The sequence below is a fragment of the Anopheles nili genome, chromosome 3, assembly GCF_943737925.1.
Source record: "Anopheles nili chromosome 3, idAnoNiliSN_F5_01, whole genome shotgun sequence".
In the NCBI taxonomy this organism is placed as follows: Eukaryota; Metazoa; Arthropoda; class Insecta; order Diptera; family Culicidae; genus Anopheles; species Anopheles nili.
This window is the reverse complement of record NC_071292.1, coordinates 24,743,988-24,762,500: the sequence shown is the minus strand read 5'-3', so window position 1 is coordinate 24,762,500 and position 18,513 is coordinate 24,743,988. Positions and strand designations below refer to the sequence as shown.

Sequence of the window (18,513 nt, the reverse complement as noted above, 5' to 3'; positions counted from 1 at the left end):
TGGGAAGCAAAAAGAGTAATCAGTCAACTCGTTAATAAATTCGCAAAATTGGGGGGGAAAACTATTGCTCGTACCCTGAAAATCAGTGATTGCCGCCGAGGCGCGCACGGTGTAGAAGTACTTCACCATTGCTTCGTCGCCTTCGGCCGCTGCGATGTGAAGCGCGGTTTGGCCCTCGCCATTCTGCACGTCCACGTTGGCACCGTAGTCGATGAGGATGCGGGCCATCTCGACGTCCTTCCGCCGGGCGGCCAGGTGTAGTGCCGTGTCGCCATTGGTAGTGGTGGCCTGTTTGTCCGGCAAAAAAAGAGATCGCAAAACGAAAGCAAAACGGAGCCGAAAAAGACACAAGAATCTGTTAATAAAGCACACACTCGCGGTGGATCGCAGGATGATGTGCCACAGCTGGCAGATGATGGCAAAGGAGAGAGCCATCATTACTTCGTCCACAATGTCCAGAACGAAGCCCCAACGACGGCGCATTCTCGATGAGCGATGATGAACGATGATGGTGATCGGTGATCGTTCGGAGCTGCCGGAAGATCGCACGAAACCAATTTTGGGGCAATGTTTCCCAAAATGCCACACTTGTGACACTATTCAGCAAAATTATGCAACATCTCGTGGTGTGGCGCGTTCCCAACGCACGAACCGACTCGTGGCGAATGCATTTTGCAACTGCAACGCCGGTCTCACAGGGCACCTAAGCCCGCTTGTGACGTTTCGGAGTTCCTCCCGGTGGGTTTCCCGTGCGTCCTACATGTGTGTTGAGTCGCTAGCTCCAGGTCGCTGCAGCTCGATCCCTTCGAGAGGGGGTATGTTTATGCACCTGGGATGATTGTTTATATTTATAAAGCCTCCCCCATGAGGGGTTGTTCTGTTTGTTCTGCTCCATCGAACGCAACCACGCTTCGGCTGTCGAGAAGTGGGCCATCGCTTTGGAAGAGGTGCATGGTTTTTTTTTTGTTTCGCTGCTTGCTTGCTACGTCCGTCTCAATGGGTCGACTGTCCGCCGAGGTGGTACGTGTGTTTTATCACCGCTCAGGAACCGGCGCAGGCTTTTCCGCTTTCCATTCGGTCATCCGTCTTGCGCTGGCAGTCGCGGATCTTCGGTTTTTCATTCCGTTTGTTTTTGGGGTGGTGAAAACGCAAAGAAAAACCCCCCAAGAAAAGCAGGAGAGAGAGGGAGCGAGAGCGAGAGAGAGAGAAAAAACCCCACCACCAAAAGCACTTGACAAAGCGTAAGGAATGGCGAACGGAACTCCGTTGACATGTCGCTCCTGTTCCGCTTTCGTTTCGTTTTTGCCATCACATCCGCTGGACTCTTGGGTTGGGTGCCGTACGAGAGTCCGTCGAACGATGCCCTCGCGATGGGTGGTGTGTTTTTTTTTTCGTATTTCAACCCACCTCATTATAAGCAAAAACAGATGGACTGGAAAATCCGACCCATAAAAACCACCGCTGGTACGTAATTGTCCGCGTTATCCGTTTCGTTTCCTATGGTCTGTGGAAAACGCACGAAAACTGCCCCAAAGAGCCGACTACGTCACTACGATCCCAGCGCACGATCACGAACGTGTGAATCTCCTTGGAACGTGCCAGCTCCACGTGCGGGTGTCCTCCGGCCCCTTTCGGGTCGCTGACAGGAGCCGCTGATTTATAAGGTGAAGGTGCTGTTCGGATCCACCACACCGAATGGAGCTGCACCGATGCATTCCCCGGTGTTCGGTTGATGTGCCAGACCTTCCCCGGTGCATGTCATCGGCATCGTTGCACCGGTTGAGTTGGCAAACACACCAAGGATACCCGGTTCAGAAGCCAGGAGGACAAACAACACAAACAGGCACTCGTGCGATGGCATAAAATTAAGGAGTAGCAAGTTCAAGTTGCACACCGTCGATACGCCGGGAAGTTCAAGCGTATGCAATCCGTTAATAAAAGGAGCTGCACCGACGGTGGAGGACAAATTAGCACACGAGACAGATGTCCTTGTCGCTCGAATGGCTCCGTTCGCTTTTCGAGGATATGCTTTGGGTGGATTCGGGGCTTTTTTTGGTTTGAAATTTTTCCACTTTTCCACTGGTTGAGAGGCTTTCTTTCACCACATTATTAGTCCATTTCAGTGTCATTTCACCGGCGGGTTTTCGAACGAACTCCAGCACCACGAGGCAAACGCCCCCGCCAAAACGAAAGTTCATTGAACCACCGCTCGCGTTAATTAACCAAAAACAAATTCCGCCGACTTTCCTTTGATGATGGCCAATCATTCGTGGCACCCGGAAGTGATGTTTATAATTATTCGACAACTTTTTTTGGCGCGCCCGCGGACCACTTCTTCAACCGTGTTTGCGTTCCATTTGGTCGGGTTTTCACCGTCGCGACTCGTCCGTGACGTCGCGAGAAGCGTCGATCCTTGCGAAAAAGCAAACTTCGTTCTGTTCCGTGGAAGAACAAAAAAACACTCACAAAAAAAAGGCGATAAAAACCCCCATAACGGAACGCGCGCGAAAAAAAAAACAGCAAACACACACACACACACACACACACACCCAGACAAAAATCGGCACTGCTATAAATATATCAAGCACTCTCGCAAACCTAATCTGCACCTTCACAGCCGCGCGAATGGAAAGAAAAACCCACCCTCACCCCTAAAAAGCGCGCCCAGAATCGGGGAAAACCGGAACGGTCTGTTTTTTTTAGGGATGGTTTTATTTTCCTTCATTGCTTTTCCACACGCGGAACCGATTGTTGGCCGATGGACCGATTTTAAAATCGCACCAAACAAAACATGGCCACGGTGCGGACAGCGAGCGCCCTGTCACGCGGCCTTCACGAGCAAAGGGGTTGGAAACGGCGCGCCAGGCGGCATTGAACAACAGTTTGTTTTTCGCCACGGATTGCCATTCGCCGTCCCGGCGGACCCATCGCAAGGACCACGCTGGTTAGGGTGGTACCGCGGTGGAACCGAAAATCAATCATTCCAGGGCCAAATCTCGCCCCTGTTTGATGGGGGTTGGGGGCGTGCGCGCGTGTGGGTGGGTGGTTGGTTTGGGAAGGACTCAGGTGATTGTGGATTCGCAACGGCACGGAAAGTAAGGATGGCAAGCAAGCAAATGGGCAACAACAAAAAATGGATATCCAACTAAAACCACACCCGAAACGGTTTCTGTCACGGACGCAGATCTCCCGCAGGAAAACGCACCCGAATGCACTCTTGTCGTCTCTTTTTGTCGCTTTCTCTCTCTCTCTTTCGCTCACAACAGCACGCACATACGGTTCATATTCACGGCACGCGGATTTCGTCCTGTTACTAACCGTCCTGTTACACACGTTTACATTGCCCCAGCGAGCTTCTTCACGGAAATGGCCACACAAGCCGACCAAGCGATTGATTGACGGGCTTCACAACACGCTGGGGGAACACGAGAAGGAGCACGGGGTCAGGACGCGAACAAATTCCTCTGCAACCCAATGCACGAAACGGGTGCTGTGTTACGTAACTGTGCTGAATGCATTTTGAGCGCGGGCGCCTTTTGTTTTTGCGGCGAGTTTGATTTTCGCGTTCCTTCGAGCGCTCCCGTGTCCCGGAAGGACTCGCGGAAGGAAAACAAGGATCTTCCAGCGCTGTGGTTTCGATGTGCGATGCGCCAGGATGCGCCAGGATGCGAGATGAGTGGGAAGATGAGCTCACTGATGTCCTTGACGTTTGGAGAAATTTCACACCAACAATCACCCCATTGAAGGGGGGTTGTTGGATCCATTGGGTGAAACACACACACATGCACATTCACACACACACATGCATTCACACGCACTGAAACACACAGGCACACATACACAGGTACACAGACACGTGAGCACGATGGCACTAAAAGATGACACGCAGGGTCTCGATGGTATTCAGCAAGGATACGAACCAATCCACAGGGTCGTCACCGGGACTACTCACCTTCAGCTGGTCCGCCGTCTGGGAGGATAGCAGCTCCCGGCACATCGACTGGTTGCCGGCCTCGACGGCGAGCAGGAGCGGGATTTTGCCTTTCTGTAAAAAATTATGCCTTACAATCTCTTTCCACGTGGCGGCTGCAGGCCACCGCCGGCGGCGCTGCTTCCGGCGGTAGGCCAGCGACGCGAGCACATTCCGAGCGATCCTGTGCACCCCGGCCCGCTCTTCCCGCCCATGCAGCCCTTCCCCCCGGGCCGGACTCTCCGGGAGCGCCGCCAGGCTCGGTGGACGAGACCGAGGCCGCTGGTGCCGGCGTCGTCGTCGGCGCCATTGTTGCTGCCGTTGGCGTTGCTGCAGTTGTTGCTGTTGCTGTTGCTGTTGCTGTTGTTGCTGTTGGTAGCGCCAGGTTTGGCCGGATGTTCGACGCCGCTGGCCACTTGCCCCCCGACCACTGATGCTGGCTGTGGTGCGCGGTTTTCCGGCGCCCCCGGAGACGGTCCGGTTGTCCGCGGGCTCGCCCGGATTTACCTCGGATGCGCTGTTGGCGAAGGCGGCCGAGAAGGAGGCCGCGGTCAGCTCCGTCGGCGAGCGCGTTGGCGTGCGGGGTGAGCTACCGTCCGTGGAGGCCCGGTCCAGCTGCTCCGCCTGGCTGATGACGGCCGCCTTGATCGGGTTGAACTTGGCGTACTTCGACTGTACGTTCTGGAAGCGCTTGCCGAAGTTCGACATGGCGTCCTACCGTGCCCACTGTCATATTTAAACTACTGATGCGCGCGATTCCGCACCGGTTCGCTTTGGTTTTCCGCGCGCACACCCCAAAAGCACCATCCACCTCCCCGCCGGCACCCAGGTCAGACCTTCGGAAGCAGCACGAGGCGCACGCTATAGAGCCTTTTTTTTTCGCTGTTCCAATCGCACACGGTGCGCGAGCTTCGAACGGCATTTCGCGCTCCAAATGGCGGGTACTTGGCGTATTGGCTTTTTTTTTTCGCTCGTATTGGTGTTGGTGGAACATCTGGGACTCTATTATCACGCGGCTCGGTGGAGGGGGGGGTGTGAGGGTGGAACAATAATCAACCTGCAAGCGAGGGGTGGTTTGAATGATATTCCGGTCCCGTCGGCACTCGTTTGATGATGGCAAATGCCCCGAATGAGGGAACGACGGGCCACCGGCGCGGTTATTAGAAGGATATTTAATTTTGCGCCCACCACCCACCACGACGGGGTGGGGGAAGGGGGGAGGGGGGGTGGGGGGTATGCTATCAAACCGTCTGGCAAACCGTGGGCGAAAGAACTCGACAATAAGGGGCTTCTGATAGGGCTTCCACGTTTGCATCGGAATGAGGGGTTTTTGCAATTTAGCACACCCACACTGGGACGAAAAAAGGACTCCAACTATTATCAGCGCACTCACTCACTCTCTCTCACTCGCTCTCTCTCTCACTCGCTATCTCTATCGCTTCGCCACGCGGCACTAATCGAACATTATGCCACGCGAACGGGTTTTCCCGCGTGGGTGAACGCGATGAGGTGTGGATATACAAATTTTGGCACATTTTCACGCGGACTCGCGGCCCTCAGTGGCTCACCGGAGCCTCGGATTCAAAGTGGCAAGAAAAAAAAACAAATGCCCACCAGCTCGAGTCGCCCCATAAACACTGGCTGGTGTCTATCCGCTCCCACGCAAACGGTGGCTCGGTTCGCAGCGCGCTCGGTGCTATCAGCTGAAATGTTTATTGTCCACCCGAAGGGGGGGGGGGGGAAGGACCAGTACCAAGAGGGCCTTAGGGCTGTGCAAAAGGGGGAAGAAGCTCGGCAATTGATAGCGCACCTTCACGCAACGCTTTCTCGCACGAAACGCCGGCTGAGTTTGCGGAGTTATCAGGCCACCTAAAGCGACACGAGAACACCTGCGTGGCCGTCCTCGGTACCACCACCAGCAACAACAACAACAACAGCAACAGCAGTAGAACAATCCACCTCGTACCTGGTCGCGGTGGAGCAGCTCGGTGCTGGGTCTCGCACGATTCGAAGATCGCAATGGACGCGGTCGCATCGCGCGCGCTCCAGGACTGTCACCTCACTACTGGCGGCTGGTGTGCGCGAATTGTCACGTGCGGTCGGCCAACCGGATGAACCGCATTGTAACGAGGTAACAGGTTTCCTTTTTTTGTTCCTCCAGCCGTTGCCTTACCCCCCGCTGGTCTGTGGCTCGACAAAAAAGAGGTCCTTGCGTCCGCGCACGCCATATGCAAACACCTGGCACCGGTTGGAGCTGGTGAATCAAGCGCTGGTGAATGCAAACCGAGGTACCGAGGGCCTTACAGGTAGTTGGAAACCACGGGGAAGGCGGGGGCGGGAATGGCAATAAAATTATAAATTGCAATTTTCGGGGTGAACATCCTTCCGCGGGTGTCTGTGACCCAACCGGGTAGGTGTATTGGCGATTTATCGTGCGCGCACACGCTTAGGAAAAGGTGCAACAGGCGCGCTTCCGGTGTTGGGGCTTAATTACGGAACGAACCAAGCACCCCATGAGCCGGGGGAAGAACCGCTAAGTTACGACCAACCTGTGGGTGGGAAGCAAAAACAAAAAAAAGACCCACTAGCGCACCGCCTTCTCTTTCTGCCTTCTCTTTTGCTTTTACGCTCGCTCGTGAAATTGCGCGAGCATACGCGAGCACTTTCCATGCGTTCGTTCGCTTGTGGGTGGCCGCGTTTTGGGTAAGAGCCACCCTCACATGCACCATTCGGGTGGGCTTCGTTGGAGCCGCTCGGTTCGCTCCCATACGTGGCGAATGTCATAAATTGTTTTTCCTACTATTTATTGCTATTGATCCAACCGAACGGTAATCGCCTAAAAAACCCGGGTAAGCGTTCCTGCTCGTACGCCTACCAGTGAAACCGTTGCAAAGGACCACCCCTTCGGTGGAATTGGGAACGACGAAAGCTCTTGCTTGGTTGGTTCTGGGTCTGAAAACCCGTGGGGGGGTTGAAGAGAAATAAATAAAACCATCCTCGGTGGCAATTTTCCACGGTTGGCTTCTCCACGGCCACACTCTTCGACTGGGGGTTGGTTGTTGTTGTTTTTTTTTTTGTTCAAGGGAAGGCACATGCAATCGTGGGTGAAATCATCCTGCAACGAATGCAGCCATACCACCCGAGGTCCTTGATTGATCCCGGTTGCGATCAAGCGACCCCAAGCGATAGGGTGCAGGCTCACCCTATCGATTTCACGGCCTCCCCATCATCAATCAATCGCGTGTGGTATTGCATTGCGATAAATTTTCGCCCCAAAAATTTTCGCCAACTCGGGCAGGCATGATATGGAAGGACAACGGCAAATACACACACAAGAAAGGGACTGGATGGATGCACACACCAGCAACTCATTAAAGGCGGCCGCGACTCGCTCACGGACACCAGGCATCGCATTCCGAAGGACGATCTCCATGGCAACGCACCAACCGATAGGCTCCTTCGTCAAGCGGTGAAACGGAAATAAGTAAAAAGAGAGAGAGAGAAAAAAAAAGCAACCCCAACCAGAAGCCAACAACGTGTCGAATCGTGAGATATTGATCGGATATTCGGTTCGGTTTTCCGCTTACCGATAGCGTCGCGTGCTGGTGTTAGTCGACGAGCTGGGAAAGCGTTTCGTTGATAATGTGGTGGTGGTGTGTGTGTGTGTGTGTGTGTGTATCCCTCCCCCGGGGAGTCTAACACCTGTGAGGAGGGAACACTCGACACGCAATGCCCATTTTGGGTATTGTCTGCGATTGTCTGCCCGTAACGCTATGTACTGACTCGTTGGCCAATCGGACACGCGTTCGGGAACCGGAAGGATGGCCGTTACATGATTTACCACACAAAATCACCCGCTGGACAATGCGGTTTCGGGTGAATTATTGCCCGTCGTGAGTCCACGCGAGAAACTTCGATGCCTCAATCAGCTACAAACCTGATTGGGTTATTTTTTTTCTATTTTCTTCATTCATACAAAGGAGCATGAGCCTTCTGGCTCTGGGAAGGTGCCAAAGTATCGCTTTTCCCATTTCTCACGGACGAGTTCGACAACAATGTGCTTGGCATCGTTCCCGAATGGTACTCTGTTTATTCGATACCTTTCGGTGCAACCAAGGACTAACCATGCACTAACCACCGGGGAAATCAGGCCACAACACTCCGGAACCAGTTACTGAGCGGGTTTGGAATGGCAATTGAATTTTCTCACCCTGAAACCGGAACGGCCACATACATCCAACGAACGAACCTGTCAATTGTGGCCCTATTTCCGAACGTAAGCAACATTGTACGCGCCCCTCATTCCGAGGCCTCCCCAAAATCGCAATAAGAAACTCGGTGAATGTCCTGAGTGAACGCAAATTTCCCACACAGGATCGCTGGTGTGCTCGTCCGCGTGCTCGCCTCGTTACCGTATACTTACACCATCAGTCTTTGTTCGTATGTCCTTACCCGCCGCGGTTAGCAGCGCTCGTAAAATCGCGGTCGCCGTACCAGTCTGCCTGCTAGCTACCAGGTGTACCGCCGTTTGTTGCCGCGACTTTTGTGATGGCCGCCCGGAGGGTGGTGAAACGTGAAATGAAGATAAAATTGCATGCAATTAGTCGAATGGTTGCCTACGGAATGGCTGTGGGAAAGCGAAAAGCTTGAACGAAACTGAACGGAGCTGAAATGCCCAAACCGGAGACGATCCATCAGAATGATCCTTGACGAGTGGAGGTACCGTGGCGACAGGATCTCCTTGCGTGTCCTGCGCGAACTTACCCCCGCTTGGTCCTGCGGCTGCAGCTGCCCTACGAAGTTCTCATCCTCAAGCAGCAGCTTTTGGAAGAACTTGAAGAAGGCTTCCTCTTTGGCATGCGCTTCCTCTTCGTAGGCATTGAGTATGAGTCTCTGCAAGAATACACCGGGATAGCATGTGGGTGGGTGGGCGTGATAGCGTGTGTATGTGAGTACGTGTGTGTGTGTGTGTTTAGTTTTTTATTACGCAGCTCGAAGCACCGCCGAAAATGGATGAAAGGATTCGTGTTTCGGTAGGACCGCGAAGCGATCATTGTTACCCGCTTTCGTTTCCCGCTCGCGTTTGCGTTCAAAATATGGAAGCAATCTACTTAAAATACCATCTTTAAGTCAACAAAAAAACCAATAAAATAATCTACTCAACAGAACGAAAAAAAAATGGTTGCAAAATCACAAATGCGCCACTCCCAACTACGGAACGGAAACACCTACAGCTACGTCTTCGAAGCAAAGCTCCCGTTCGTCGCCGGTGTCCATCACTTTCTGCACGACCGATTTCATCTTCTGCTTGCCCTTCGGTTTCTCCATCGTGCACCGATCGAGACGTCCACCGTACCAGCACCAACAGCACCGAGAGGAAACCGCATTCAAACTGCTCCCAAACGCTCCCAAACATTGCCACTAGCGAACTGGCGCGCTTCTACGACCCACACTGGTTGCTGAGTGGCCATGGAACTAGTTTGAACCACGAACCAGTGTGTCTTCTGTGGTTGAGCTTATGGCATCATTACTAAGGGCCAGCTAACAGCCATACTTCGTGGGTGCTCGTGGTTTTGTTTTAACTAGGGCGATTGTGAGTTCAAGTCGAAACAACAAAACAAATCTGAAAACAATATCGATGAAGACACAGCCACAGCCCCTCCACAATGTCGCATTATCGAACGCTTCACATTTTGCTATTTACTGCCGTGGATGTTAAACTTTCTGCTGTTGAGTTCGTTCGATTACTCGCCGATGGAGACGCCTGGTGGTTTACTCCAGCCTTCAGGAGGTCTTCTAGTTTACGAACCAAAGACTCTTTCCGACTGCTTTATACTACTGTTCCTCCAAAACTAGGCCAGTAATATGAAATGCGCGCGTGGTGGACCCATAAACCCGCTGTCCCTAAGCTCTTATTTATTTCACTTCCGCTTTCGATTGACGTTTATTAGCCCGCGTCGATTTTCCCCCGAACGAACACAGAACACAGCACCAAAATTGCAAAAATGGCTCCCGTGGGAAAAACGGCTCCACAAAAACAAAAAGGAAAACCACTTGCGGTCACACTGACAGAACTTCTCGGCTACTTCCACCGTACACAGCGCGAACAGATCGGGGAAGCAACTGAAACCCGTCCATCATCATCGTTCAGCGTGGGTGCTTCCTCGGATAGCTCGGACGATGATGAATGGTTGACTGACCGAAGGCGCTACGGCACACTTACCCACGTATCCGAGTGATTCAGATCGAGTAGCTTCGCGATCAGCTCCATGCGAACTGAGCGTCGCGCCAAAAAGTCTGCCGCTCGCGAGTAGGTGTGGCCCGAATAGGTGTAAAGTTGAAAAGTTTTTACAACTTTCCCTGCTCCCTTCAAACTCCATGCCACACGTCGTAAAAGGGGCCCCGAAAATTACAACGTGAACCACGTGCACTGTTTCATGGAGCCATTTTCATCCCTCCCGAATGGGGTTCGCGCACATTTCTTCGTTCCCACCGTGTGTCGAAGGCAGCGATGGAAGGCAGAGATGGAGGAAAACGGGCCGCATGTTGGCACAATTTCGGGCAGGGTGCACATCGAGCACTCGTTCAGCCTTCACTCAAATTTGGCGCTAAATGCACCAGAGAAAGCGCACGTGAAAGCGTACGTACACGCCTCGTACTTTAAGCTCAGTTCGCCACACACCAGTTCGGGGCCATTTCCGACATTTATGGCAAACGCTTGGGAGCTCGACATACCATACCGTAGGAAAAGCGCAAGCACCCCCATTGTAAGAACACCCGCACACACGCCAACTGGACGGGAACCGTTGGCCTACATTTTACCCGCGCCAAAGGTTAGACACCTCTAATGCAAATTTCGATTCCACGAGGCAGTCGAATTGAATTCCCTTTCGAGCGGGAAGGTTGAGGAAAATTAATTCACACGAATCCGCTTCCCACCTCGTTATGGGCCGGCGTACGAGTGGTTTAATGGCGTCCGGTATGGGAAGCCGGAAAAGCCATCGCTGTAATAAGGATTCGCAAATTAGCTTCAAATTGGATTTCGCTAAATATACATGTTCGCTTCGATAATGCATGCTTGGTTCGTTTACTTTGTATTGGAGTCGTGAAGCAGTGCACCTGACAGGCATGACGCTGTAGAATGCAATGTAAAATGTGCATATCGAATGGTTTGATGAAAAAGTGCAGCAGTACTGCAGTAACGGATTCAAGGCAAAAATCAAACTCTCTATTTTTATTGTGTTCAAACAGAGCTATACTAAACTATTTAATTTAATTTTATTACTATAAATAATCAAGTTTCTCAAAATGCAATAGGATTACAATTTTGTAATAAATGATAGAAAAGTACTTAAATATAACATTAAATGCATGCAAATTCTTAATGAAGCTTAATGAGTTAGTTATTTTCAAAGAGCGCGTAAAAATGTAATTTTTGAAGTTTGATGAAATATTGCAGCACCAGTTATGGTACAAAATAAAAGTTGAACAACATAAACGAGAATAAAATCCAAAAATGCCATCAACTACGCCACACATTAAACTACATTACTACACCGAAAGAACTCCCCTTTCCGAACACGAATCCTTCACCCAATCCACGCACGTGGGTGCTTTCTTCGCGCGAGCCCGTTTTACCTTAATCTTCCACCCCTTGGTGCCCGACATGCCGGTTCGTAGTATTCGCAACGCTAGATAGTAACAAACGGCTTCAACATAGCCCCGTAGCTGCCACACCGCCTCACACAGCCGCCCCAACTCGGGCTCATAACCTGCTAGCACCAGCGAGTCCCAACCGGCACGGGACCCATCTACCATAGTACGGAACGGGATCCCACGCGACCACCGCACCGTTTATTACGCCGTCCTGTTTATCCGTCCTTTTTTTCTCGTGGACCTTCGTCTCTAGCCCCACCACCAAGGGGACACGAGAGCACGTGGCTTTTGTTTTTATTTACTTCGCAAACCCAACGCCTGCTGACATCTTGAGGCGTTTACGTGAACTTCACTGGCTGTTTGCGGTTGAATGCCGCTAGAGGGCGACTAACCTTTGGGGTTTGTTACTGAATGCGGGGGCACTAATGAAGGACCACGAGGGTCGTGTGATCTCCGAAGATTCGAATTGTCCTTTCGTTACGCTTTTATCACGACTCGCCTGTACGTTCCGGATGCACTCGCGATACTACCCTTATCAGTGACACTCGCTCCTTACGTAATGTGAGCAACCAGGAACGAGCTCTACTGCCCGCCTAAAGAATCCCTTGTCCCTTGCGCACCAAGGACAAAAAACAATGAACCACCTTTCACTGCACCACCCGGCCGGGCGTCACGTTGAATTAGGCTCGGCGCGGCTCCACAACGATCAAAAACCCAAACCTGGCGCGGCATCGCGCGTCTACGATGCCAAACAGTCGAAGTTCAACTAAATTGAAATAAGTCCCATCTTTTAGCAGCATTGAAATTGAAAATATTACCCACCCGTCGTTCTCCTTCATAAACAGGCCTCCCCACGGCGGTGTCGTACGCCTATTGGGGGAAAAACGGTGAACCTCGGAACCGCTGGCACTGGGGTGGAAAAATATTGAAGGATAAAAAAAACCTCAAACACGAAATAGATAACGGCTCGTCTGAGACGGAGCGAGTGAGATGTCGTGTGTGCGGAAGTGAGAAAGAGAGAGAGAGAGAGAGAGAGAGAGAGAGAGAGAGAGAGAGAGAGAGAGAGCTAGAAAGAACATCCCCTTCCCGACCGGGGCAAACAAATACCGACGCCAACATAAACAACGACAAATCAATGCCTCGTCGGCGTCGTGCTTTGGGTCGACTATTGGCCAGCCAAAAGCGAGCCCCCGTTTGCGCCGTACGTTGAAGGCATCAAAACGATGGAAATATCGCCCTTTTCCGCAGTTGCCCTGCCACCCCCGGCAGTACGGTTTTTGCAGAATGGCGGTGCATTTCGCTACCCGCTGCCTTGTCAGGGCCCCTTCGGCGGGTGCTGCGTGTTTATCGGGCTCAAATATGGATAAAGTTTTCCTCCGGGTGACACGCAGCGAATGGTTCCGGCGGTGAAATCGGAAGTGAAATTCCGGAAGGCAACGATACACCCGGTGTACGTGTGTGTACGTGTGTGTATCGGTTTGTGCGGGGTTTATTATGTGCGCTGAAAGCTATATGTGCGAGAGGTCATAAACGTTAGCGTCCGGAACGAGCGTTTGTGTGTGTTTTTAATGTGGATGAAAAATATAGACAGTAGAAACAGCTAGCAAAAATACAACTAGCATGATGGCAACGTTTCCTGCTCTCCTGCTGTCTGGATCGTGGATCATGGATCGGTGTAATGGAGGCGCCTGGTTGCTTACGATGGAGGCGCATGGTACTTACCATACGGAAATGCAATGGAATACCGAACGAAAACACTCTTTGCTCGTTAGTCATTTACACACACACACACCGTTGGAAGGTATTCTGATGGATCGTCATCAGTATTGGCGCTCGTTGGAGCGAAATGGCTCAATAAAAGCGAAGGCGTACTTACTCCACCAGTTGAATAGGGATCTACTCCACGCTTTTGTAAAAGTAATTTAACTACATCCTCTCTAGAGTACATGGAAGCAATATGTATCACATTGTAATTGTCCTGAAATGAGGAATAAAATCATCAATTAGAAGAATGAATTGGAAGAATGAAAAACATAGTAAAATTATTTAGAATGATCGAGATCGAGAAGCAGACGCGCTAGCAGGGTTGTGGCTAACGGCCGGCAGATGGCGCTCCAGCGATTTCAATTTTAATCGAACTACGAAGAAATTATTTGTCAACATGTGCTAAGTTCACGATTAAAAGAACATTTTAGCATTCACTCTGCCGCTTGACAGAACTGATGCTTTACCAGGTAAAATTTTGAAACTTGTAGTAACAGATATTATTTTTTATATGAAACTCAGATTCAGAGCTCTCTCTTTGAGAACTCGAATTTCGATCAATGGAATGCTGTTATAAAAACTACATTATTTGAGGGACTTTCCTATCATAAAACGTGACGAATTAAAATCTTTAAAAATATGTAGCACGACCTCAATTGTACAGTAAAAATCCGTAATTATTCATAACCGTGCATAGGTGCACATGCTATACCTACACTATACTATTTTCTCGTTATCAACTACAACAGATCAACAAAATTTCATTCTTCTCTCTCCACAGCAACACGCGAGATTTTAATTTCTGAAGAAAGCTTACACTTCGGTGGGGCCGTGACGAAACCGTTAGAGCAGCATGTAGAAAGGTTATAGGTTTGAAGAACATGCTACATCGGTCACGTACAAGCAAGCAGTAAAATTACCTATCCTATCGATATGAGCAATCAAAGTCATGGCAGCACGAAACATGTTAAAGTTGTTGGCTTACATTTCACCAAATCGAACGTAGTTCAAAACGCTTGGAAAAAAAAACTCCTGTTACAAAAGCATTTTCGGGATAAATAAACGTAGCTAAACTCTCTCCAATTGTTTGCCATTTTGATTCTCGTTAATCGCACTTCCAAAACCAATTAACTTAAAAGCCTGCATTAGCGAAACGAGATTAATCACAACGCGATTCTTGAGCTTATTTTTTGCTTTAAAAATAACTCAACTCAAATTCGCCACTAATGCTCGAACCCATTAACCCAAAAACCTTAAAATGAGACCTGGGCGCGCTTCTGCGATGCAAATGAGTCCAATTAGATAAGAAAGCTTGCTGTTTTCCCATCATCCGGTCGACTGAAGGTGCGCCAGGAAACCACCGGCAAACATGCAAAGTTCATCGCAACCCATCACCCACCCCGGAGGATTGGTTCAAACCCGTTCGGGGTAGCTCAAAGAAGCGGTTGATATTCGACACACGATCAAAGTTTGGTCCGGCACAGGACCAAACGGTTTGTTACTTTGGCACGCGAGTGCATACCCTTGAACCCGAGGCTTGCGCTCGAAAAATGCCACTTCGATCGAAATATCACACAAAAGTCGCTCGCAAAGCCGGGAATTCAATTAAAAATGCCCAATGTTGGCATTTAACGCGGTTGCCCGATTTATCACTGCGGGCAAATATGCAAATGGACACGGTGGTGCTTTTGGATTTACTTGTTTTTCGTTTCATGCTCTCACCAATGCCGTGCCGCGTTTTAAACCGCAATGTCCAGCCCTGGTTTGGGTTGCGTTATTTATGGTGCGAGAAAACGAAATTTGATAAACCACCGCTTGTCGTGACGCTGGATTAAAGGACCTGCACCGCTTTCGGCTGATGGTTCGAAAATAAACTCAGCCAGGATAGGTCCTGATAGCCCCGGAACCGGAAACGGATGGCTCCCGGTGGAATGTAACGCGTTGCGAGTTCGTGCGACCTGTTTTGATTTCATTCAGTTCCCCCACGATCGTCCACGTTGAACCTGTTGCTGGTGCATCTGAACGGCGAGCCAAACCGTAGCTCCTGACGATGACGATCATGCAAATGAGCCGCCTGTTCTGGTGTGCCTGTGGAAACTTTTCCAACCACGTTGGTTTGGGTTCTTGGCCGCTAAAACAATCGAGCATCGGTAGCCGCACTATATATAACAATTTTGCCATATATAGTACACTAGCGTGGTTACTAGGCAGGTGTTTGTGAAACCCTTCAAACACTTGGAACCTCTCGTTCTCGCACGGTCGCTAGGAAACTTCCGTTCGTGCGGTGTATTCGTGAAACATTCCGAAGGGGAAATTCGCGCTTTCCATCACCACTACCGAGACCCGAGGGCTGATGTGTTGGTGCCCTTTTATCGTGCGCTGTGACGCGAAGTTGAGGGAAAAAAGTGTATTAGCGACAAATTGGAAAGTTTCCATGCGGGTGAGGGCACAGTTGACGAAAAATCGGCTGGATTATCTCTTAATCTGGAATCATTAGAAACCCATGAATAAGGAACTCGATAAAACTAAATCAATAGCATGAAGTGATTTCGCAACATAGCACAATATGTCCTTGAACATTACATGGATATGATTGGTTCTAAATTAATTAAATTTGAATTAAATAATTTCCAGCATCATATCATTAAAAACAGCAATTTGATGAAAGGGGGTATTAAAAATGTACTCAAATTTCCGACCAAACCACACTCAAATCGGAACCCATCATTAGCAACACAGACCACCCAACCGCTGCTAATACATCACGCCCGATGACCTCAACATCCTTACGACCCTAATCTTTCCGCTAATAAATCATCGACTAATTTAAATGATTCGCTGGGCGCGGCATTGATGTCTCCCGTAATGGGCTATCTTCCAACGAACGCGACACCACCCGGACCGCCCAGAAAGGTCAGCCAAGTTTCACACACCTCGTTGGTTTTCCCTATTCTCTCCACCTCCTAAAGGCGGCACCGAACGGTGTCAAGGTAGCCCTCAATGTGGCCCTGGGTGAGAGCGAAAAATGTGTGCTGTCACTATACCTCCCACCTAATGATAGCCTTAAAATCTCCACGCCGACGGCTAACGAAATTGAAATTGATGTCGGTTGGCGTCCGGCACCCGGACGGAGTAATTTTCTGCTTAACATTTCACGGCAACCAAGCCCTGGAACTCCAGGGCTTACGAATGGTGGTGGGCACACCCGCGATATCGCATCGTATCCTTGAGCGGTCGGGTTGCCTTCTTTACGGGAACGGTCAACTTGTTGATTGATTTCGCGCTCGCATGCAATCGCAAACCCTCCGAACGTCCGAAGCTGCATCACCAATCAATACCGAGGAAAATGTGAAAATTTGCCATCGCACAATAATGACCTCCTAGCGCTAAGCTACAGGAGCTTGCGGTGCATCAGCGTTAGAGAAGAAAAATAGGCACCCAAAAAAAGGCCATGCTAAATGGCTCTATCAAACGGTGTGCACGAAAGCTAAAGAGAAAAAAAAACATGGAGCCATAACGCACACCATCGAACAGTTTCACCAAACATGAAACAAACGAAATGAGTGGAAACGAAAAAAAACACAAGAAACGCCACAAGAAACCGTCAAACACATCAAGGCGTTATGTACGAAAGGAAGGAAGTGATCGAGTGATAACTAACGCGACGATTTGGTGGAGGGTTTTCGGGACAAAAATGCCAGGAACCCACGCAGCGATACCGAACGAGGTCATGGTCTGGCCAGTCAATGGGTCGGAGGAAACCGTTGGCACCAAATCTGACTCGCGCGCTTTTTTGACAAACTCAGCCAGCCTCAGGAAAAGTGTCCGTTTTTGGTGTAAAAAAACTGCTCATCATAATACCGCTGGAACTGCGACTTTTGAAACCGATTCCTCGCCCGTTAGTTATTGAACGACTCATTTTCGTTCCCAACCGGGGCAAACCATTCAAGAAAACGACTCATTTGCATCCGTTTTCACCCTCTCCGAATGTGGGTAAAGTTCACGCGCCAATGTGTTTCAAGAGCTGGCGCACAAACGCGCGCACACGCACACGCCCTGGTCTAGTTCGATCCATATCGCACACGAAGCGACGAACGAATTTCCACCCACCCCTCGAAACGAATTCCATCCCATTTTCATTGACACCGGGTTTTCTTGCGGGTACGTTTCGTGCGACCGCACAACGTAAGCGATAAGGATTTATTCGATCTGGGTGAAGTTCAACGATTTGTGGGGGAAAATTTCCCGACCAGTTGACCTGTAGCATAAGCTTGACACTGCTGGTTGGTTTAAGAGGTCCAAAATTCGATTTCTGTAGCCCATTTTAGTCAACGAACAGGCCAGGCTCCATTCACGTTTCGTTGTCTTAGTCCTTTTGATGACCACGTTTTGGACATTAGAGTGCCTTCGTCATATCAAAATCATTTCCATTTGCGGAATGCAATCGTTTGAAGGCTAGTTTACTCACAAATTGCGAAATACCTTTAGCTGACAGCCGAAGGGTGCATGGGAAACTCAATTTATTTCATCATACTTACGTTATTCCTGGCGCCGACATCCGAACCAAGCTCAATCATTCGATCCAGGATGGGCGTGCGGTTATCCTTGACGGCGTACATCAGTGGCGTCATGCCGGTGGCCTAAAAGAGGAAGAAAAAAAACACACACATTCGTTATCGTAACGTAGCAGTAAGCTCAACAATTATTTACGCGCGGGAGGTTTAAAGTGCTCGATAATAACGACTTCCGAGCGTTAGCATTTCACCGATCGTCCAAACGACATCAAGACGGCGAGCTCTTGAAGCACTTTTCCGCCCATTTCGCTACGCTTTCACGGAGTGGGTCCTTGCCATTTTCCCTTATCAACTGACCCAGATCGCCTAGATCGACTCCCCGCGGTGATTGCTCGTACGTCTTGGACAAGGACCTGCGTGGACTGGGTCGCTGTTGCATGTGGAAATGGTGAAAAAGAAGAAAGAAAAACGCAACCATATTGCTGGCCATGCGTCACCGGTGGCGTGCAATCTGTTATTACATCTACTCTACTGCGAGCCCGCCCAAGACGGTGGGCTTCACATCCTTTGGCCCACCTGCGAGTCATCAGTCAACGGTCAACCGAGCGG

General features: G+C 50.2%; 1 protein-coding gene across 6 annotated transcripts in view; it reads right to left on the bottom strand.

The window, feature by feature from the left end:
* The window catches only part of LOC128727366 (serine/threonine-protein phosphatase 6 regulatory ankyrin repeat subunit B), a 35,781-nt gene that overhangs the window by 12,202 nt on the left and 5,066 nt on the right, over positions 1-18,513 (bottom strand). For all 6 annotated transcript variants that reach the window (XM_053821270.1, XM_053821271.1, XM_053821272.1 and 3 more), the window contains 5 exons: positions 17,929-18,030; positions 13,503-13,604; positions 8,394-8,510; positions 3,953-4,045; positions 75-288 (listed from right to left, as the gene is read on the bottom strand). In XM_053821270.1, coding sequence (XP_053677245.1) covers positions 75-288; positions 3,953-4,045; positions 8,394-8,510; positions 13,503-13,604; positions 17,929-18,030 — 628 coding nt within the window. The remainder of the gene's footprint in view (positions 1-74; positions 289-3,952; positions 4,046-8,393; positions 8,511-13,502; positions 13,605-17,928; positions 18,031-18,513) is intronic.